This window comes from Nelusetta ayraudi, unplaced genomic scaffold, assembly GCF_046127955.1.
Source record: "Nelusetta ayraudi isolate G7.1 ecotype Tasmania unplaced genomic scaffold, CSIRO-AGI_Nayr_v1 ptg000021l, whole genome shotgun sequence".
Classification (NCBI taxonomy): domain Eukaryota; kingdom Metazoa; phylum Chordata; class Actinopteri; order Tetraodontiformes; family Monacanthidae; genus Nelusetta; species Nelusetta ayraudi.
The window spans coordinates 239,934-257,323 of record NW_027466071.1 but is presented as its reverse complement, the minus strand read 5'-3'; the positions used below and the strand labels follow the sequence as shown (position 1 = coordinate 257,323).

The 17,390-nt window shown below is 45.8% G+C and overlaps 1 protein-coding gene across 3 annotated transcripts in view; it reads left to right on the top strand.

Moving 5' to 3' along the window:
- Window positions 1-17,390, top strand: part of dlgap2a (discs, large (Drosophila) homolog-associated protein 2a) — a 147,759-nt gene that overhangs the window by 101,742 nt on the left and 28,627 nt on the right. For 2 of the 3 annotated variants that reach the window (XM_076027480.1, XM_076027482.1), the window contains 3 exons: window positions 8,765-8,979; window positions 16,040-16,108; window positions 17,184-17,343. In XM_076027480.1, the coding sequence (XP_075883595.1) occupies window positions 8,765-8,979; window positions 16,040-16,108; window positions 17,184-17,343 (444 nt within the window). The remainder of the gene's footprint in view (window positions 1-8,764; window positions 8,980-16,039; window positions 16,109-17,183; window positions 17,344-17,390) is intronic. The other variant, XM_076027481.1, reaches the window with a different exon arrangement.

The following is a 17,390-nucleotide window of genomic DNA, read 5'->3' as shown; positions in this document are numbered from 1 at the left end:
ATTTTAATTGTGTCCTTGTCTGGAGGTAATTGTTCGTGGTACTTGATCATTTTCATCCATCCAAAGTGACATCTTGCGGGATTCTTCCGGAGCCTATCCCAGCTGTCATAGGGCACAGGCAGTGTTACGCCATTACCAGCATCCCAATTTGTTATCATTTATTTTAATTGACTCATCTAGCTAAAACACACCTAAGTATATTTTTATGTCATTCCAAATAGATCACATTTAAATGACAAAACTAAAGTGCCAGAGTATGTGAGTTGTGAACAGATGCCAATTCAACCGATCAAATACTTCAATTCGGAAGTTTGTCTGGCATGCTTATCGGCGGACAAATTAACGATGGGAGTTCAAGGGGTTAAAAAGAAACAGAAAGAAAGACGACGCTGATGATGGTTATGATGAAGTAACATGGCTGCAAAAAAGTGATTAAAGAGCTGGAAAAAGCATCTTTTTAATCCTCGATGCACCACAGCAGATGAGTGCCAGATAACTGCAATGTGAAATGCATTAGGGTTTTAAAGCGCTGCAGCACAAAGACGTCAGTCCGGAAAGAACTTGTTTGGCACAACCCAAATCTGTCGTCATCAGTCCCCCTGAAAGGAACAGACAAGGACGGATGCCGTTTCAGATGGTTGTTGTAAATGGTTCTCATGCAGAGTTTTGGGTTTGACGCTGTCCATTGTGAACGTGTCCTATTGTTCGGCATGCGGCTTTCGCCGAGCCCAGCAGGGGCAGATCAATTAGCTCCATAAGTGGTTTGTGCCGGAGAGAAACGGGTGACGATATTTAGAATGAAAGAGATAAATTTTTGCTTCTATGTTTCTGTTTTTTTTTGTGTGTGTGTGCTTGTATCCCTGTGTCACAATTTTGCATAAAACTGAAGTGCTGAAAAGGTCAGCGTTTAACTCAGGCCTATCATCCGCTCAGCGGGAGACGCCGTACAATCGCAGGAATCGATTCAGATTTGGTCAGCGCTTTCTGCCGAGACGTCTCCACAGTTTGCACGCATGACGACGGTAATATGGGGGAGCGAGACGAACCGAAGGCTCATTATGCCGAGTGACAATGGGGGATATCTGATAGCGTCATTGAAACGCTGCCTGCAGCCGAGCTCGCTCGACTGCTGAGCGCTCGGAGAGGAAGAAGAGGCCTCTGGGACTCGGCGCTCTGAGCTCAGACTGTTGTCGACTTGGTTGTACAACATAACCGCATCTCTCCATGAGCACAAACGCCAATATGCAGATCGGCGTTTTTTTTCCGCCTTTGGAACCCTGCGTTCGTGAGGCCGCCATCTCATGTAATGATTACACACTCTAATTAACAGATGTTGGTTTTGTATTAGTGAAATAAATAACTCAAGGCTGCGTGTGGACTCAAGAGATGGACACTCGATCCAGTTCGTCGGAATGCATTAAAAGCTGTTTTTGCTCGTGGGAGCCTCGACAAGGAGACAGTGGAGAGCAATGTTGGTAATAACAATAAATGTTTCAAGCAGGCGGTGGTCTTGTCTTAACATTCAGACGCCGCTTTTTCTTTCAGTACTGTCAAAGCCTTTGGCTGAACTAAGTAAATCCACTTCTCCTGAGTGCTACTGTTCGTGACTGTAGCTTCCGTGGATCTTTGGAAACCTCCGCGTAACAGCTGCGCCATTGGAACAACAATCAGAACAAGTCAAGAAGTCCACCAGTAAAGTTAATATAATCTTGAATTAGTTTCATTTATTTCAGCTGCTCTTAGACTAAATTTGAACAACGTACAATTCGTCAACAAGAATTGACACGTCACTGATTGGCAATATGTCACGTGTTCTTGGAAGCATAGCAGCTGCAATAGTGTTATTCTTGATTTCTAAAGTTGGCATGAGGATAGTTTAGCGTTAGCCGTGGCGTATTTAGGGCTTCATTGATGCCTGAAAAATGCAACAGTTTCAATGTGATACATATTGGTGGCGGCCAAGCCTGAAGGTGACACAGTCACGGTCCTCTGTGCTTCTCGAGAGGGAGAAAAAGAAAGTCATGATGTTTGTTGCAGCCTGCCCCTTCCTTATAGTTCCACTTGGTCATTCAGCAGAGGTAGGGTCCAAGTCGCAGCACTATAAACATCCCTAAAAATAGCATCCTCCTCCCTCCCTGCCGCAGGGCTATATTTAGCCCAGCATTATCAATCCAATCTGTGGAGGGTGACACATTTTCCCTCCCCCGAGGAGAATCAATGCCCCCTCTCACGCGCAGGAGATGCTTCAAAGGAAATTGCCGGAGAAAGTTCAAGATGCGTGCCACGAGGCCTCTGCGGATGGACCGTGATACTCGAGGAAGCAGCGAGTGAGAGAGCAAACAGAAAAAAACTGATGGCTGCTTTTACGTCCTCTGGCTACTTTTGTTGCTGATTCACCAGTAGCAGAGAGATAAAGCCAATTTCAGCAATGGTTCCACCAGCAGAGGTCACTTTGAGAAGTTTCATTTTATTTTTTTCCTACTTCCTGTAGCCGCTGACTTGGGATTACGTACAACTGTCCACTGTGAAAAAAAGCAAAAAACCATCAGCTGTTGAGCACGCTATCTTTCCACGTTCTACTGTTTCTTTTTGTTCTTCGCTGGCTTTGTTTCCGCTCCAGATGGTTTGATGATGTTTTAGTCACCTCGTTTTGCGTCCTCGGGTTGACAACAGATGGAATGAATAATTACTGAAGTGAGATGGCAAATTCTGTGATTCCAGTAAGCCGTACCAGATAAAATGTCTCCCAATTTTTTTTTTTTTAAAAAAGCCCTCTAGTCAAGAGCCCATAGGTAGCTTTGGCAAAGGAAGGGGGTAAAATCTGAAAGGTAATTATGTGGACCATCTGTCTCCTATATTCTATCCAACCAGTCCCTTTTTTTTTCCTTTTTTCAGCCACTTTGCTCAACAGTTAATTAAAATCTTACTGAAGCAACTTGTGACCGTCAGTCTATCAGAGACCTTTTTTGTTATTGTTTTATTACGAAAAACCATCATCATACAATCTCTTCAGCAGCACCCATTGATCACAGCGGCCTCTTCTCTCTTCCTACTTTCGTGGGGGGGGGGCCCTAATCTCTTGATAAATCAAATGAAGATTTGTGGCCATGCGATCCATGGTACTTTATGACTGAAAACACCATCTGTTTGACATTGGCTGCACGAGACTGAACGGGATTTCAGAATAGAACCTGAACGATCCAGCTGTCGGGCGAGAATAGGGTCAAGTTTTCTGCGGTCCTGGTCATTATGTCCAAGTCGCACAAGCAGCAGGTGTGCGGGAAGGAGTTTGCGTGGGCATCTACGCGGGATCCATTAAGAGGAAATTAGTAGGGACGACGGAGATGGATTAATGTCACCTTGTCGCTCTGCAAAGTGACAAATGCCGCGGACATGACATTGGCTCCAGCTCTCTAATGACTATTGATGAAAAACGGCGATAGCGCATAAACATTTTTCTTCTTCTGGGGACGCTAGGATGAATCACACATCCGGCATTTTGTGCATGACCGGTGTTTAGGGCGACTTTCGCCATAAATTTGATGAACGAATGTGGACCACTGCACCAGCTGTAACCTTCCCTCTTCTTCTGCGCCTTCCTCCCTGGCTTCCAGCTCCACATCACAGCTGTCTCACTGAAAACTCTTGAGCGCCGATGAAGTCAGCACCCCTCTTCTTTCTGCATACTGCGCTCAACACAAAGGAGGGATCGGTATTTGGTGTTTTTTTTTTTTTTATTGCTGATGGGGCATGGCGGCAGGGAATTTATTACGCCGATTAACTGGCATGTCGACTTGCCAAAAGGTGGAGCTTGGGATGCAGAGAGTGAGGTGCACAGCAGAAAGAAAAAAAAAAAAAAAAAAAAAGTGGAATATCAGTTTTGGGTCAACTGTCCCTTTTGAAGTCCCTGTCCGGGAGGTCTGCTGCAAAAACCAACACTCATTTAGTTCATACTAATTGCACGACTTTTTGATCACCGTCATGTCTGCAGCATCTCTCCCTCTGCGTTTTGCCACCCGAGGTTACAACAAATGTCACTCGTCTGGAGAACTTTGCTTTGATTTCCGTGTCTGCTGCTGGTGCTCTTGCTGCTGTTGCTGCTACTTTAAACTAAGTCCATGATTATTGCACAGTTTTGTAAAATATTATATGCCCCCCAACCCCCCCCTAAACCAATGTTTAATACCTGAGGGAGCTGCTCCTGTAAAAGGCCATGAGTGCACCCTTAGTCTTTTATCATTGGGGCTCTCGCCATTTGTTGTCACGCCACCCAGGGCGTTGTTTACATCCCCATGTCTGAGATCACAGAAGACATTTACATGGGTTGGATTCAAAGAGACAGCACGATGTGAATTTCTTCTCGCTTGCGCATGAATATCTGCTCGAGCGACACTGAATTTTACACGAGCAGAGACGAGGTACACACACACTGGCAGCTTCGACCTGCCGTGTGTGGGCGTGAAAAGGGCGAACGGCGCCGGTAAGTGATGGGCACATGCCCGGCGCTCAATTTAGGCCTTAATAAGCGTTGCTGCGCTTGCTTCCCAACACAAGGTGGGAGGTGAAGACGGAGAAAGCACCTGATCAAACACGCAGCGCATGCATGCAAATCGCGTGGGAGGAAACGAGGGTCTGCAGGCTGAGGGGCAGGTTTACCGTGAATAAAGCTCTAATAGATGAGACCTGCACACTCCTCCTTCGCCTTCCCTCCCTCCTCTCTCCAGTATTTCTTTATTATTCTCTATTATATTCTTCCTTCCCCATCTCTCTGCTCTGCGTCTGTCTCGCTCAGCGTAATGGCAGTGACTCTTGTGTCTTCGCGGTGGAGATGCTGCGTACAGATTGAGCAGCAGAAGTTAATCAATAAAATGCACTGCTGCACTGCAGGAGTGTTGGCTGGACTGCCTTAGAACCCGTACTATACGCTGTGTAAAAACACACAGGCACAAACACACACACACACACACACACTGCACTCCTATAGATTTAATGATAAGAATGCTGAAATGTTGCCTTTGTGTGCGCTGGGGAAATATCTTACATCCCAGTTGTGCAGTTATCATTATGACATACAGGCATTCTAGTTTGTCTAGCTTGTCTACAAAAAGCAACAGTCATGGCCAGCAGAAGTGAAAATAATTTTTCCGTCAAAGAAAGGTTCAGTCCGAATTACAGGCAGCAGGATTCAACGTTAGTTACCAATCCAAAGTTAACATTAAGGCTAGTTTAAGTTAGAGAGCCACAGTTAACATGCTTCTAAGTTATGTGGCAACAATGAACATAATCTAGCCTGAGTTATGAGGCCAAAGTTCAATTTACCTAGTTTTAGTTACCTGGCTAAAGATCATGAAAACTAGTTTAAGTTAGCTAGCCACAGTTAACATGAACTTGCTTTAGCTATGTTGACATAATCTTGCTTTAGTCGTCGACAGTTAACATTATCTAGCCTGAGTTATGTAATAAGTGTGTTAAATTAAGATTACCATTCCTTATCTGCTCTTGTTAACCATTCCTTGGTTCAGTTGTCTGGACAAAGAGAGTTAAGGCTTAACTATAAGTAATAGGATCGCACAAAACTGGTTGCCGTGTTGTCTTCGGAACATTACAGTCGTTACAGTTTCCCTCTATGACTTCACAGTGTGCCAGTTGATCCACTCCCACCCTGTTCGCCATCCCTTCTGCACGATCCGTGGCTCAAGGCAATTTGTGTGTCTAATCGCGTCCACATTTCGGCTCCATCGAGCACGTTTGGGCGGTGGGGCAGTTTTTTTTGCGCCAGTCAATGACGGCCAGCCTGTTTCCTTATCTTCAGAGGGAGACTCCCTGCAATCTCGCCAGTTTATCAGTGGAACCAAATTAAACAAATCTCACCACAGCTTGCGCCTGTCCTCTGGCGTTCCGTTCATTAATTAGACATCTAAAAATATCAAACCCCTCCAAGACTTAATTAACCCATCGACTCCATTTGCTAGTTGGAGCAGGGCTGTCTTTGGAGAGTAGATGAATGACTTTTATTAGTGTGTGTGTGTGTGTGTGTGCATGTGCTCGTGCGATGACAGCGCTTTCCTGTTTTGTTTTTGTGTGTGCGTTTGCGTGCCGTGTTTGTTTTCCGCTTTGAATACAGATTATCACAGCTAGCTTTTGTCCTGTCCTGCCTCAGTCTGTTCCTACGTGCGACGAACAGCAAGACGAAGTTCAGGCCAGTTTGCGGGACCGGCGGACGCCCTGTTATCCGCGCTTATCATGTTAATGCCATGACAGAGATGAAACAGCAAAGTCAAAGGCTGCTTCAACCCAGCGCGCCTTGTGATTAACAGAAGTGGTGCTGCGATAAAGTCGTAATTGGCCAATTACCCCAGCAGTTCTGATTTGATGTGACACTTGTGTCCGACCGTCGTCGGTGGGCGTCCAATGACGATGGAGGTTAATGTTATTGGTATTCTGTCATGGTATAACTGGACGGACTCAATTGGCGCATTTACAGTACTACTGTAGTACCTATTTACTGAATTCTCCTCTGCACTTGTGCATGTTTCCATGATGAAAAATACCTGGTATTTTGTACATGGTGCTACTTTTTTGGGACCTACTGTCCTTGGGTTCCAAAAAAAAAGCGCAGCGTCGGTGCTAAACCGCCGTAGATCAGGGGTTCCCAAACTTTTCCTCGCCATGGCCCTCTAAACAGCATTAGCTTCTGGCCACGGACCCCCTTTGCAGACCGACAGACAATGCTACAAAATATGTAAATAAAAAATAACTTTTAGAATATTTTTTCTTGCTTTCATTAGCTATTCAATATATGTTACATTCATTTAGAATAAGAATACTATTAGCTAGCATGCTGCCATGAAAACTGAAACAAAATGAAGTGCGACAACGGTGCCATGAAGGACACACAGCAAAACCGAGTCGAGTCGGTACGGTCAGCGGAAACGTGCCAAATGGCTGTCAGTAGGGTTTCAGTCTGCTTTTTTTGTATCAACAATACTTTCCTGTACTGTTTTAAAGTTTTTACAAGTGAATATTTCCAATAGATGGCATTTGCCAACGAGGGCAAGTGGAGCCGTATGTGTTCAGTGCATTGGTGACATCTGAGCATTGCCTTTCTTCCCCTGACATTTGCAATCGGCAGGCAGCTGCCACCCAGTTTATTGCGAACCTGTGAGCGGCGCGTTTGTCACTGATTGGCATTTGAGCAGCACACAATCAGGATTACATCTCTAATACAATGTATAATTATTATTAAAGGTTAGACGACTACGTCTAAGTCCTTTTGGAAAACAGCTCGCTCCTGCGGTAATCTCAAGAAAAATGGACCCAATTTCAGTTTAATTTATTGAAATCCAGACTCGAGCAGATTGGCAGCGGATTGGGGCCGGCCCGCCCGCCAACATGCTAAAATGATGGATGGATACATCGAGCAGAAGCCATCAATGTCTAAGTAGAATTCAATGAATTCTCACAACCCCTTCATTTGATACGTGCAGGTGATTGATCGTGAAAATAACTTGAAGCTTTTGGTCATAGTACATGCTCAGCAGAATGCTGGGGGGGGTAAATGCATTTCCAAATGTCTTGCTGCATGACATTCGCATTTTAAGTGAAAAACGATCATGCCTAGTTCGCAGTTCAATTATTCTTTTTCATTTTTTTTCCCCACGTTTAAATCATTGGCACACGGAAAAAAATGTGGAAGCCAAATGTGGCCATGCAAGTTTTTTACTCCTCTTTTTTTAAAGCAAGACAAAATGACAAACTGAGCAAGATGTCTTTGCTTCCCCTTCGCCTGGCTTTTGGACTAATGTCTAATGTTGCCTTTCACACAAATACAAAAGCTGTTGTCATGTGGCTAAGCTAGCAGTGCGAAAAAGGGTTTGGCCTCTTTCAATAGGAGAGAAGAATTGTTTGTCCAATCGCGTGGCATTTTGCCCCTCCTTCCCAAAATTTGTGTCTAGGCTCTTTTACTCATGATACACCTCATGAAATCATTCCAAATAACATCCAGCTGCTAATATATTGGATTAAAACGCGTGTGGACTTTAATGTGAAAGTCGGCAGAGTTAACTTAGGCCTCAAGCACTGAGGTTATTGGAATTACTTCCCTTACTTCCACTGCCTGTCAGGCTTTGCGAACCTTTAGTGAAGTTTCCCAGAATGCAAAATGCCTTCATCAAACTGTGTAGTTTGTCTGTTCTCCGTTTCTATCGAAACAATGGTAGAGGATCAGATGCTGTTGCAGAAATAAAACTCACAGAGAGAAAAGAAAGAACTTTTCGGCATCAGTAAAACAAAACGAAAAAAGAAAGAGTATCATTTAAGAGACACATCTCCTGTTTAAGATGTGGAAAATGGATTAGAAGGCTGAGCTCAACAGATCACTTGTCACAGGGAATTATCAATAGCTTCAGTTCCAGCTTTCATGACGTTTCTTTTTTTTTTCTCTTACTAATAGAAAAATTTCTGCTTGATGTTAACAGCTGTTTCCCCCCCACGGCTTCAATTGTAGGCCACCTGCTCCGTGTCAAAGAGCAGAACAAATTAGCAGGTCAGTGGTGAACAGAGTGAAGCGGTAAGCAGCTAAAACGCTGCTTTTAGGGGCTAATGTGGGGCGGCTAGTTGGCCTGACATTTCACCTTTTATCGTCAGCACTGGCGTCGCGGTAACGTGACGGAACCTTGTGATTGGCAGCCGTCTGTCATCGCCTCACAAGGGGCACAAAAACATTGTGCGAGTGACCGCTGATCTTCTGTATTTCAACCCTAAGGTGCCGCAGGATGACTGGGGTGGTTACCCGGGGGACGGGAAGGACGACGAGATCCCTTGTCGCCGGATGAGGAGCAGCAGCTACGTCAAAGCCATGGGGGACGAGGAGAGCGGGGACTCAGACACCAGCCCCAAGGCGTCGCCTCAGAAGTCGGTGCGGCCGGACGCCCTGGTCAAGAGTGTCATCCGACCCAGAGACCTGCTGGACACACAGAGGTACAACAAGAGCTACAGCAAATAAATAAAATAAATATAATTAAAATTTATAAATAAGATCTTCTGGTGGTTGTTTGTTTGTTTGTTTGTTTTTAACCGCATGCCTTTAACTTCACTGCCTTTTGTGTAGAAGCCACATTCATGCAATTTACATCATGTTCATCATCATGTCTTTCAATGTTGTTCAGTTCCGATCCCAGTTAATTTCACATCGGCTACTAAGTGGAATTAGCCAACGAACCAATCATGGGAGCAACCTTTTTTAATGTGACCTCGGGTGCTATAAAGACGAGGACTACATCTACATACATACATCTTCATAAATGTCATCAAATTTATGAATTCCTCAAAATAATAATGCAAATTATTGAAATGAAGCTCATTTTAACCAATCTTCTGAAGTCTTTGGCCAGATCTTATCTTATCTGATTATTTTCCAGCATCCGGCTCTCGAGATCCCAATCCTGCCATTATTAGAAAACCTTTACGGGCACTCATGTTGGTCACCTGCGACCGCAGGGAAGTGTTTGCGTGCAGTCTTGCGGGAGTGTGCATCGGATGTTTGGGGAAATAAGACTTTTGTTCCGGCAGCTCGGAGGAAAGAAGGAAGGAAGGACGGCAGGGCGGAAGGCAGGAAGCGCTCGTAAGAGGATTACGCGTCGGGGAAGAGCTCGAGACAGTGTCGCGGAAAAACAAACAAGAGTCAACTGCATTATGGCGGGACGCAAGCACAGCTTCTGTTCTGATGGCAGAGTTAACTAATCCATTACATTAGGATGGAATTAGATTACGGAGTTGGGGCCAATAAAATTAAAAGCGAGCTGGTCTCTGGGACCTTTCACTATCGGATTATTCACCCGCCAAGGTATTCGCAGCCATTGGGATAAAAATCAATGTTTATTAGATAGTCACATATGTGTTTTTCCTCTTGTGTGCGGCTATATATTCCAACATGGGCACAGAAAAATGATTTTTATGGAGCATAACAGCATTATGGTTACATTTACAATGCTGTTTGGTGCCATAACTGCTCTATCATCGGATCCTCCAGTTTTACACTTGGCCAACACCGTGAGTGCAAATGGTGTTCACACTTAACAAAAAAAAGGATTATTTGTATTCAATTAAAGTATTTAAGACATTGTTGAAGTGATTTGCAATGCTCGGCTAAGATAAAGGCCGTCCTGCTGCCCCTTATTGTGGTTTAAAATTGCTCTGTCACACTACTTCAGACTCAAATTATCCCAGTTTTTGGCTGATTCATCCTCTGCAGTCTCTTTTTAAAAGGTGGCATGATGAGAGAAGAAAGAATAAGTGCTCTTACCTGTTCAAAGACCTCTTCCTCTTTGTTTGCAGCAGATTGTGAAAGCGGCAATTACTTCCGACTGCCACTGGTCTGTTTAAATTATGCCATTATTTAAAAAATCGTGAAAAGCATATTTGAGACAACACCACGTTGTCTTGAAGACGGATTTTTCCACCTTGTCTGTGAAGCAGTTTGCTACTGATACGTCCTGTAGTCTCTGTTAATTCAGCAATAAAATAACTAATTGTTTCATGAGATTCGTCACCGCCGTCATTAGCGCTGTGTTGATATCGAAGATTCACGTGCAGAATGAAGTGTGAGAGAGCAGAAGGGCGTACGAAGTACGACATATTCTCAACATCAGCTCCGCCTCCACCCTCCAGTCTCCAAGAGGCAGAAATGAAGATAAATAACCCATTAAGAGTTGATTAAAGGTTTGAAAAGAGTTAAATACACTATTATTGTTGTAAACAAAGCAAAGAAGAGCCAATTACTCAGCACAATTTTGTTGTCTGGAATATATAATAGAATTAATGATAGTATACCAGGGACACTGTCAATCGGTTTTGTTTTGTGTTTTGTTGTTGTTGTTGTTGTTGTTGTCTCTCATTCAGTGTGAATGCACCACACCAATAAAACAACCAACGGGTGGTAATTTGATCCATGAGATGAGGACCGCAGATAAAATCCGCTCCAAACCGCGTGCCGCTTGTTTCCGGGCAGGCTAAGATCTATAAAAGTCACTGGCAGATGAAATAGCACAGCTCGCGAAGCCTGCAAGTGATGACCACAGTCTTTTTGAACAACTCTTTGGCTTGATAAAGTAGCTGCAAAAAAAAAAAGAAAAAAAGAAAAAAAAAGAAAGTGTAATGGACGTGTTTTTTCTGCCTTTGAAAGGTAACACTCTGCTGCCTGTCAGCCGTGTCTCACTCCCTGCACGCTGTGTTGCAGCACATGAAGGACTCCTTTGGGAGCAGTCGCGGCTCCAACAGTATGATGCAGAATCAATAAAAAAAAATAACGTCGGATGGAGTGATATTGTTATATGTTGCCGCTTTATAATACAACTTCTCCTAGCAACGTGGTCCTGCGCTGTGTAATTTCACTCCTATTAAACATCGCGGCGCTAACAGCGGCAACGATTTCCAAGCTGCTTCTTGTTCGACAGAGGCTTCTTAATAGCCCCGGTCCCATCCCCACAGCTTTTTCTTTTTTCCCTCCCACTCCTGGTAGCTGGCAAAATGCAGCCGGCAACGAGCACAGATTACGTGCATCACCACCGTTAAGCCGACTGACAGCACGATATACGGGCATTTAAGCTAACCGGAGTGAAAGGCATGTCTCGAAGCAGCGCGGCTGCCATTTAAAGGGATGAAGGCGAACAATTTTCAGCATTTCCAAGCGTCCCCGGCGTACTTGCATAACAACCCTGGTGCCAGCTGCATCTCAGAGGATATTTCATGACATTATCGCGTGCAATTTTGTGCGTCCGGGCCGGAGCGTCAAAGTGCCGCATTAGCTTGCCGCAGTTTAGTCTCTTAAAGGTCCCGTGTGTAATATTTGGCTTGATTTATGATTTTTATATTGGTAAAAGTTTAATATACTGCCCATGAATACATTAATACAAGTGTACATGCACAGTACAGTAAAAGTAATTATCCTATCCTACCCATAAAACGGCTCTAATATACATGAGAATATACACAGAGCAAGAAGGGTCTTGCTTCCAGTTAGCTGCCATCTTGCACCACCATACTTTTGAGGAAGCCAGTGTGGACAATCCAGCTGCCTGACAGTGTGTATTTAGGGCGAACGCCTCATGTCCTCGAATAAACCAACAAAGAAGAAGGTGGACGAGGTATCCAGGTTTGCGTGTGCAGGCCACTGTAGTTCACTGGCAAGCTGAGTAAAAGACGCCGCAGTCTAAAATGTAACCACTCGACTTCGCTGTTTCCTCTTCAAAATCTCCAGATATTGCACGCTTAACCTTTAAGGCCTCTCTCTTCTCAGCACGGGGTACATTGTACATGAAGAATTCCACCGAGGAATTCCACTTGAAAAAGCCACACACTGTCCACTCGGAGCAGCCGTAAACAGTGAATGATTTATAAGGACGCGGCGGCGGGAAGGGCTATCAGTTGCAGTTATTATACTCTGAAACCCTCCTGAATAACGGTTTTCTCAGTCAGACTGCGGGGTTCTGCTGAATGGGAGCTATTGACCGGCATTGCATCGAGCTGTGCGCCTGGCCTCCCTTTGAGACCGCTCTAATTGCAGCGGCAGCACTGTTGGCTTTTTGGGCTGTCGTTAGCAGAGAGCCTCAACCTCAACTAGCTGCGAGAATGGCATAATGTGGTGTCTCCCCTCTCGTGCACAATAGGGGATGATTCTGTCGGTTGTGGCGCATCCAGGGCGTCACTGGATACATGTGCTGATAATGACCCGAGAAAGCATGGAAGTGTGACTATCTTGTCCTCGTTAGCGATTTTTTTTTCCCCAGTGCTGCAACAAACGCATCTTATGACTTTTTTTTTAGTATGTAATAGTTGCATCACTTTTAGCTATTGTAAAGCTAAAAGGGAGTTCTGAATTTTGAGTGATTTTAGCGTTTTTAATGTTTGAAATTTCTTTATGGAGGCGAGGGGCTTCAGACGTGTTTCACAAAGGTGGTTTTGTTGACCACAGGTCTGTGCAGAGGTGACATGAATTTGAAAGGCGCGCACACATACGTACGCTTTGAACCAAACAAGGCATCCATGTTGTTTGTATTGTATTCCTTTGCGTATCCACTAACAACACCTTGCCTCAATCAGACCTCATTAAGTTGTGCAGTACCTCATCTTTCTCGTGTTTACATTTGGTTTATTGAATAGACAGACCAGGCACTTCATGTGCTCCACCAGATCCCAGATATTACACGTGAACTGCATATTTTACCCCGACGAACACATGTACATAGACGCGACTACCGCGCTGCGTGCAATCAGAGGGGCCTCGCCGTCGGGTTCAACACACGTGCAGCTGAAATGATGTGAATTTTCATTCATCGCAGCGCAGGGATGTTTGCCTAAGAGGCTGCACTCCATCAATATTTGATGCTAACAAACACCAAAGGGTTGTGGGGGGGGCAGGATAAGAACATTTGTTGTACACTCCAACCGTTTGAACCACTCACTTGGACGACTTTTCATCGAGCTGAAACAGGAATGGATTTGGTCACGATTTGCATAAGAGTTCCCTTGGGCGCCGGTGTGAAGTGCACCTCTTCAGCTCAGGAGACGGCCTATTTTTCATTTTTTCTCGGATGTCTCCGCACTCGGCGCTCGCGCCGCCGTCCGTGTCAAGTTGAAAGTTGCTGCATAAAGAGGGCGCTGCTGATGTGAGTGCCACCCGACGTGAGAGCTCGCGCGTTCGCGCCGTCTATCGGGCTGGCTGCAAATGGAATGAGATTGGGATCCCAGGCAGACAGACACATGGCGGGGGCTGGATTTCCTGCGCCCTTGTAGCAATTTGGTGTCCCGCAGGAGCCTTTAGACGGGACAAACACATATTTGAAGGCGGCGGCTCCCCCGAAGCGAAGCGCGGTAAAGTGAGAACAAGCTGTCAGGTGGTGCCACCGCCCCTCCCCCGCCTTTCCCTCCTTCAGTCTCTCCGTCACACAGACGCCGCGGCCTTATTGTTCGTTCGCTGCGGCTATAAAGAATGCATCGCAGTCGCAGAGGGGCCCGTCGGGGCGGAACAGCCTCTGCCCCAGAAATGAAACGTAGACGTCCGTGATTGTGTTAATTAATAATCACTAGCACATCCACACTCACCCCTCTGTGACAAACGTTCAGCCTCGGGACTCGTACGCCTGCCTGTGAGCTGCAGTGCCGACAGCTACCATGCCTTGAATGCATGTCAGCTTTTTATTGTGTGCCTAATTGCTCTTCCAGTGAATGATGTAACGATAATCGGGACAAAGAAATGTGTTGCAAATTTCATTTCATTACATTGGATCAGTAAGAACTGAAATTTGACAGTCCTCCTTCGTCGCCCAATAATTCAAACCTGCGTCGCTGCTTTACACACTGAGGGGCAGGTTTTTTTTTCTATTTTTTTGAACGCTTTACCCATCATCCATTATGGCTAAACGATAATAATCCCAGAGTCCCCAATCGAGGAAAGTGTGGTTATTCATTCAAATGGGTTTGTGTTTGATCATTTTTTTCTTGTGAAAGTTCAGAGTTAAAGTAGAATTTCAAGTCATTGTTCTGGAGTTTGGGAGATGCATCATCCATGACTGTCCTACTTTCAGGGAGGAACTCATCCTCAGCTCGTGGGAAATTTCATGCGCAGATGTATTTTTATTTTGACTGCTGGTCTTATGCCTCAAGTCATTTTTGAGAATTTGAGTCATTTTGAGAACAGCAGCCATTTTTCCGAGCTAGCACTAGCCTGTTCTCCTCGGTCTTCTTCTGTGGTTTTTCGCTGCGGCTTGGGGTAAATCGCTTGCTTGCTTTTGCAACTCGCAACTCTTTGCCCATCAAGGACGCTGATTGGTAACAGAAGCCACTGAAACACTCCATTCAAACTTTGAGACGGACTGAAAACGCTTTGGTTTAGAGGGTTGCAAGATGGAAGACCTTTTGTAGAATTTCACAGTGCACGTTCCGTGCATGCCTCTCTTACTTGCATGACTTTCTTGCACTCATGGCCTCATGAGAGAATCAGGTCATCAGCATGGAGGACAAGCGGCAACAGATGATGTTCCGGCCGTGGCTTTGTCCATTTTGTCCGCCGTCGGATTTCTATTCTTGTCAGCTCACACGGAACATTAGCCCCTCCTCAAGAGATCTTCCCCCTTGTCTTACAGCCATTCTTCATGCCCGGGAATCACAATTTGTCCTCGTTCCTGTTCATTAAATGCCACAGAACGTGCCTGCCACTAAATTAGTGGACGGTCGCTATTGTCGCAGACGGAGAAGTGCTCCGGTTGGCATAATGAAAGGCGGGAAGTGCGAGATTCCCATCTTCCCCTCTGCATTAATATTCACCAACAAAGGAAGTGCATTAGCGAAAATCTAAAACCATTAGGGGGAATTCGCCGTGGCATGATTTGATTAAGGGCTTACGCATTCTCAAAACAGCCTCCTCTGGCTAGGATGGCGATGATAGATATCTCTACAGGCAGGCATGTATGAAGTACGCCTCGGTATTGTGTCAATCAGAGTCTTTGAATTTGATCTTGTCGGCTGAAAAAAAAAGCTCCTCTAGGCTCCATCATGCAGGGAAGGACTTTTGTTTCAAATTCTCTTTCAATTCAATTAAGCAAATCTAATTAGCCACACAGGGAAGCCGAGCGTACTCAGGACTGTCCCCTAATTGTTTTTTGTATGTGCCGTTTCATCATCGAGTGTGTCGTTATAGTGCTTCGTCACAAACATCGGGCGTGGTTGCGCGCGCGCGCGCGCTCACGTACTGCCTCTCATAAACACTCTTCATGGCGCCGCTCCATTTCCACGTTATCGCCTCCACCAGGCGAGTCCGCGTGCCAGCTTCTCCCACTTTTACCATCACTCGAGAGTCATTCCACTCATCGTAGCTCCAGCTGAATGTTGTGCGGCGCTTTTCCGGAAAAAGCTGCGACGCAAACATTGCACTCGCCACCCAGATGAAGCCGTAGCGGAAACCAGTTCTTAAACCTGGACCGGCGCCCGTCCAAATCCCCCACTGGTGGGACACAGTAACTCTGTTTTTCTTCTCTGCCCACAGCTCTTACCGCCTGGATAAAATCAACAGCGACATGCGTAACTACATCACCAATTTTGCTGCAGACTTAAGGTGAATACGGTGCTCCTAGTCTCTCCTCTGTTGCAGTGGTCAGGCATCGGGGGCGCCAGCTGGCCCTCCGCCGCTGCTGACGTGCCCAAATTTAGAAACCTCTTTGAGCAAACACTCAATTCCAGTCAGCGACGGGTCGCCGGGGTCAATCCGCTCGCGAAACGGCGCAGCGTACGGCCGAAGATCCCGCAGATGTGATCTGACGCGGGCACTACGCATGTCGCCGCAAACGCCTCGGCAGTCAGTAGACGCCACTCATTTGCGTGCGGCGCGCAGCCCCGTCGTGATTTCCATGCGCGTTATCCGCTCGGAGATGTTTGGAAGGTCAATGTTACTTTGCAAACGCACACAGCTTTGCGGCGGCACGACAAGATGGATTGGGGGACTTTTAATCACGCTGGCATTTTCACCAGCGTTTATCTCCCTTGGAAAAAAAAAAAAAAAAAAAAAGGCGCCAGAAACTGCTTACTCATCCCTGCCTGTCATTAGAAACAGATCCGGCGGAGGGGAACCTCACTTTGGTATTCCTTTTGCGACGCACACAAGCGCCCTCTGGTTTATTTAAAGTTGCTTTCTTATTCCGCACCCCTTTTTTTCCGAACACCTCTGTGTTCCGCTGTTGAAGTAGCACTTTTAATTGACCTGCCTGAGAGCGGCATGCTCTCTGAAGAGCTTGCCCACTTACCAACTCTGGATTTGCATTTCTCTCATTTCCATGCATTGATTGGATGTTTCAGCAAAAAAAAAAAAAGAAATCAAGCTTCCTTTTTTTCCCCTTCCCTCCCCTCTCCCCCCCCCAAAAAAAAAAATAAAAAATGGGACGGGACGGTGGTGAGCGCACTTTGTTAATGTGAAGGGGAGGTAGACAATGTCATAACAAGTTTGAGCATTCAAGGGGAAGCCACCTGCACCTAATGAATGAAGTGCTTTTGCCGTCGCCTGCACCTGTGAGCACCAGTCAAATTGCTTGTTTGCCAGTTAAATCAGGTTTAATTGAACCTGCTTGAGGGATCATTAGCATAAAGCCGCGCCCCCACTTGGCTGCCTGTCTCACCATCTTTCTCTCTCTGTTCAGTCAGAGCTACCACTTGCAAGCCACCAGGGACATGCATCCGAGCCTCGCCCTGGATCCCTCCACCAACTACAACTCCCCAAAGTTCCGCTCCAGGAACCAGAGCTACATGCGGGCCGTCAGCACCCTCAGTCAGGCTAGCTGTGTCAGCCAAGTGAGCCAGGTGGGTGTGTGCACCCGTTTCTGAAGACTCTGGGTTTATAAGGCGGA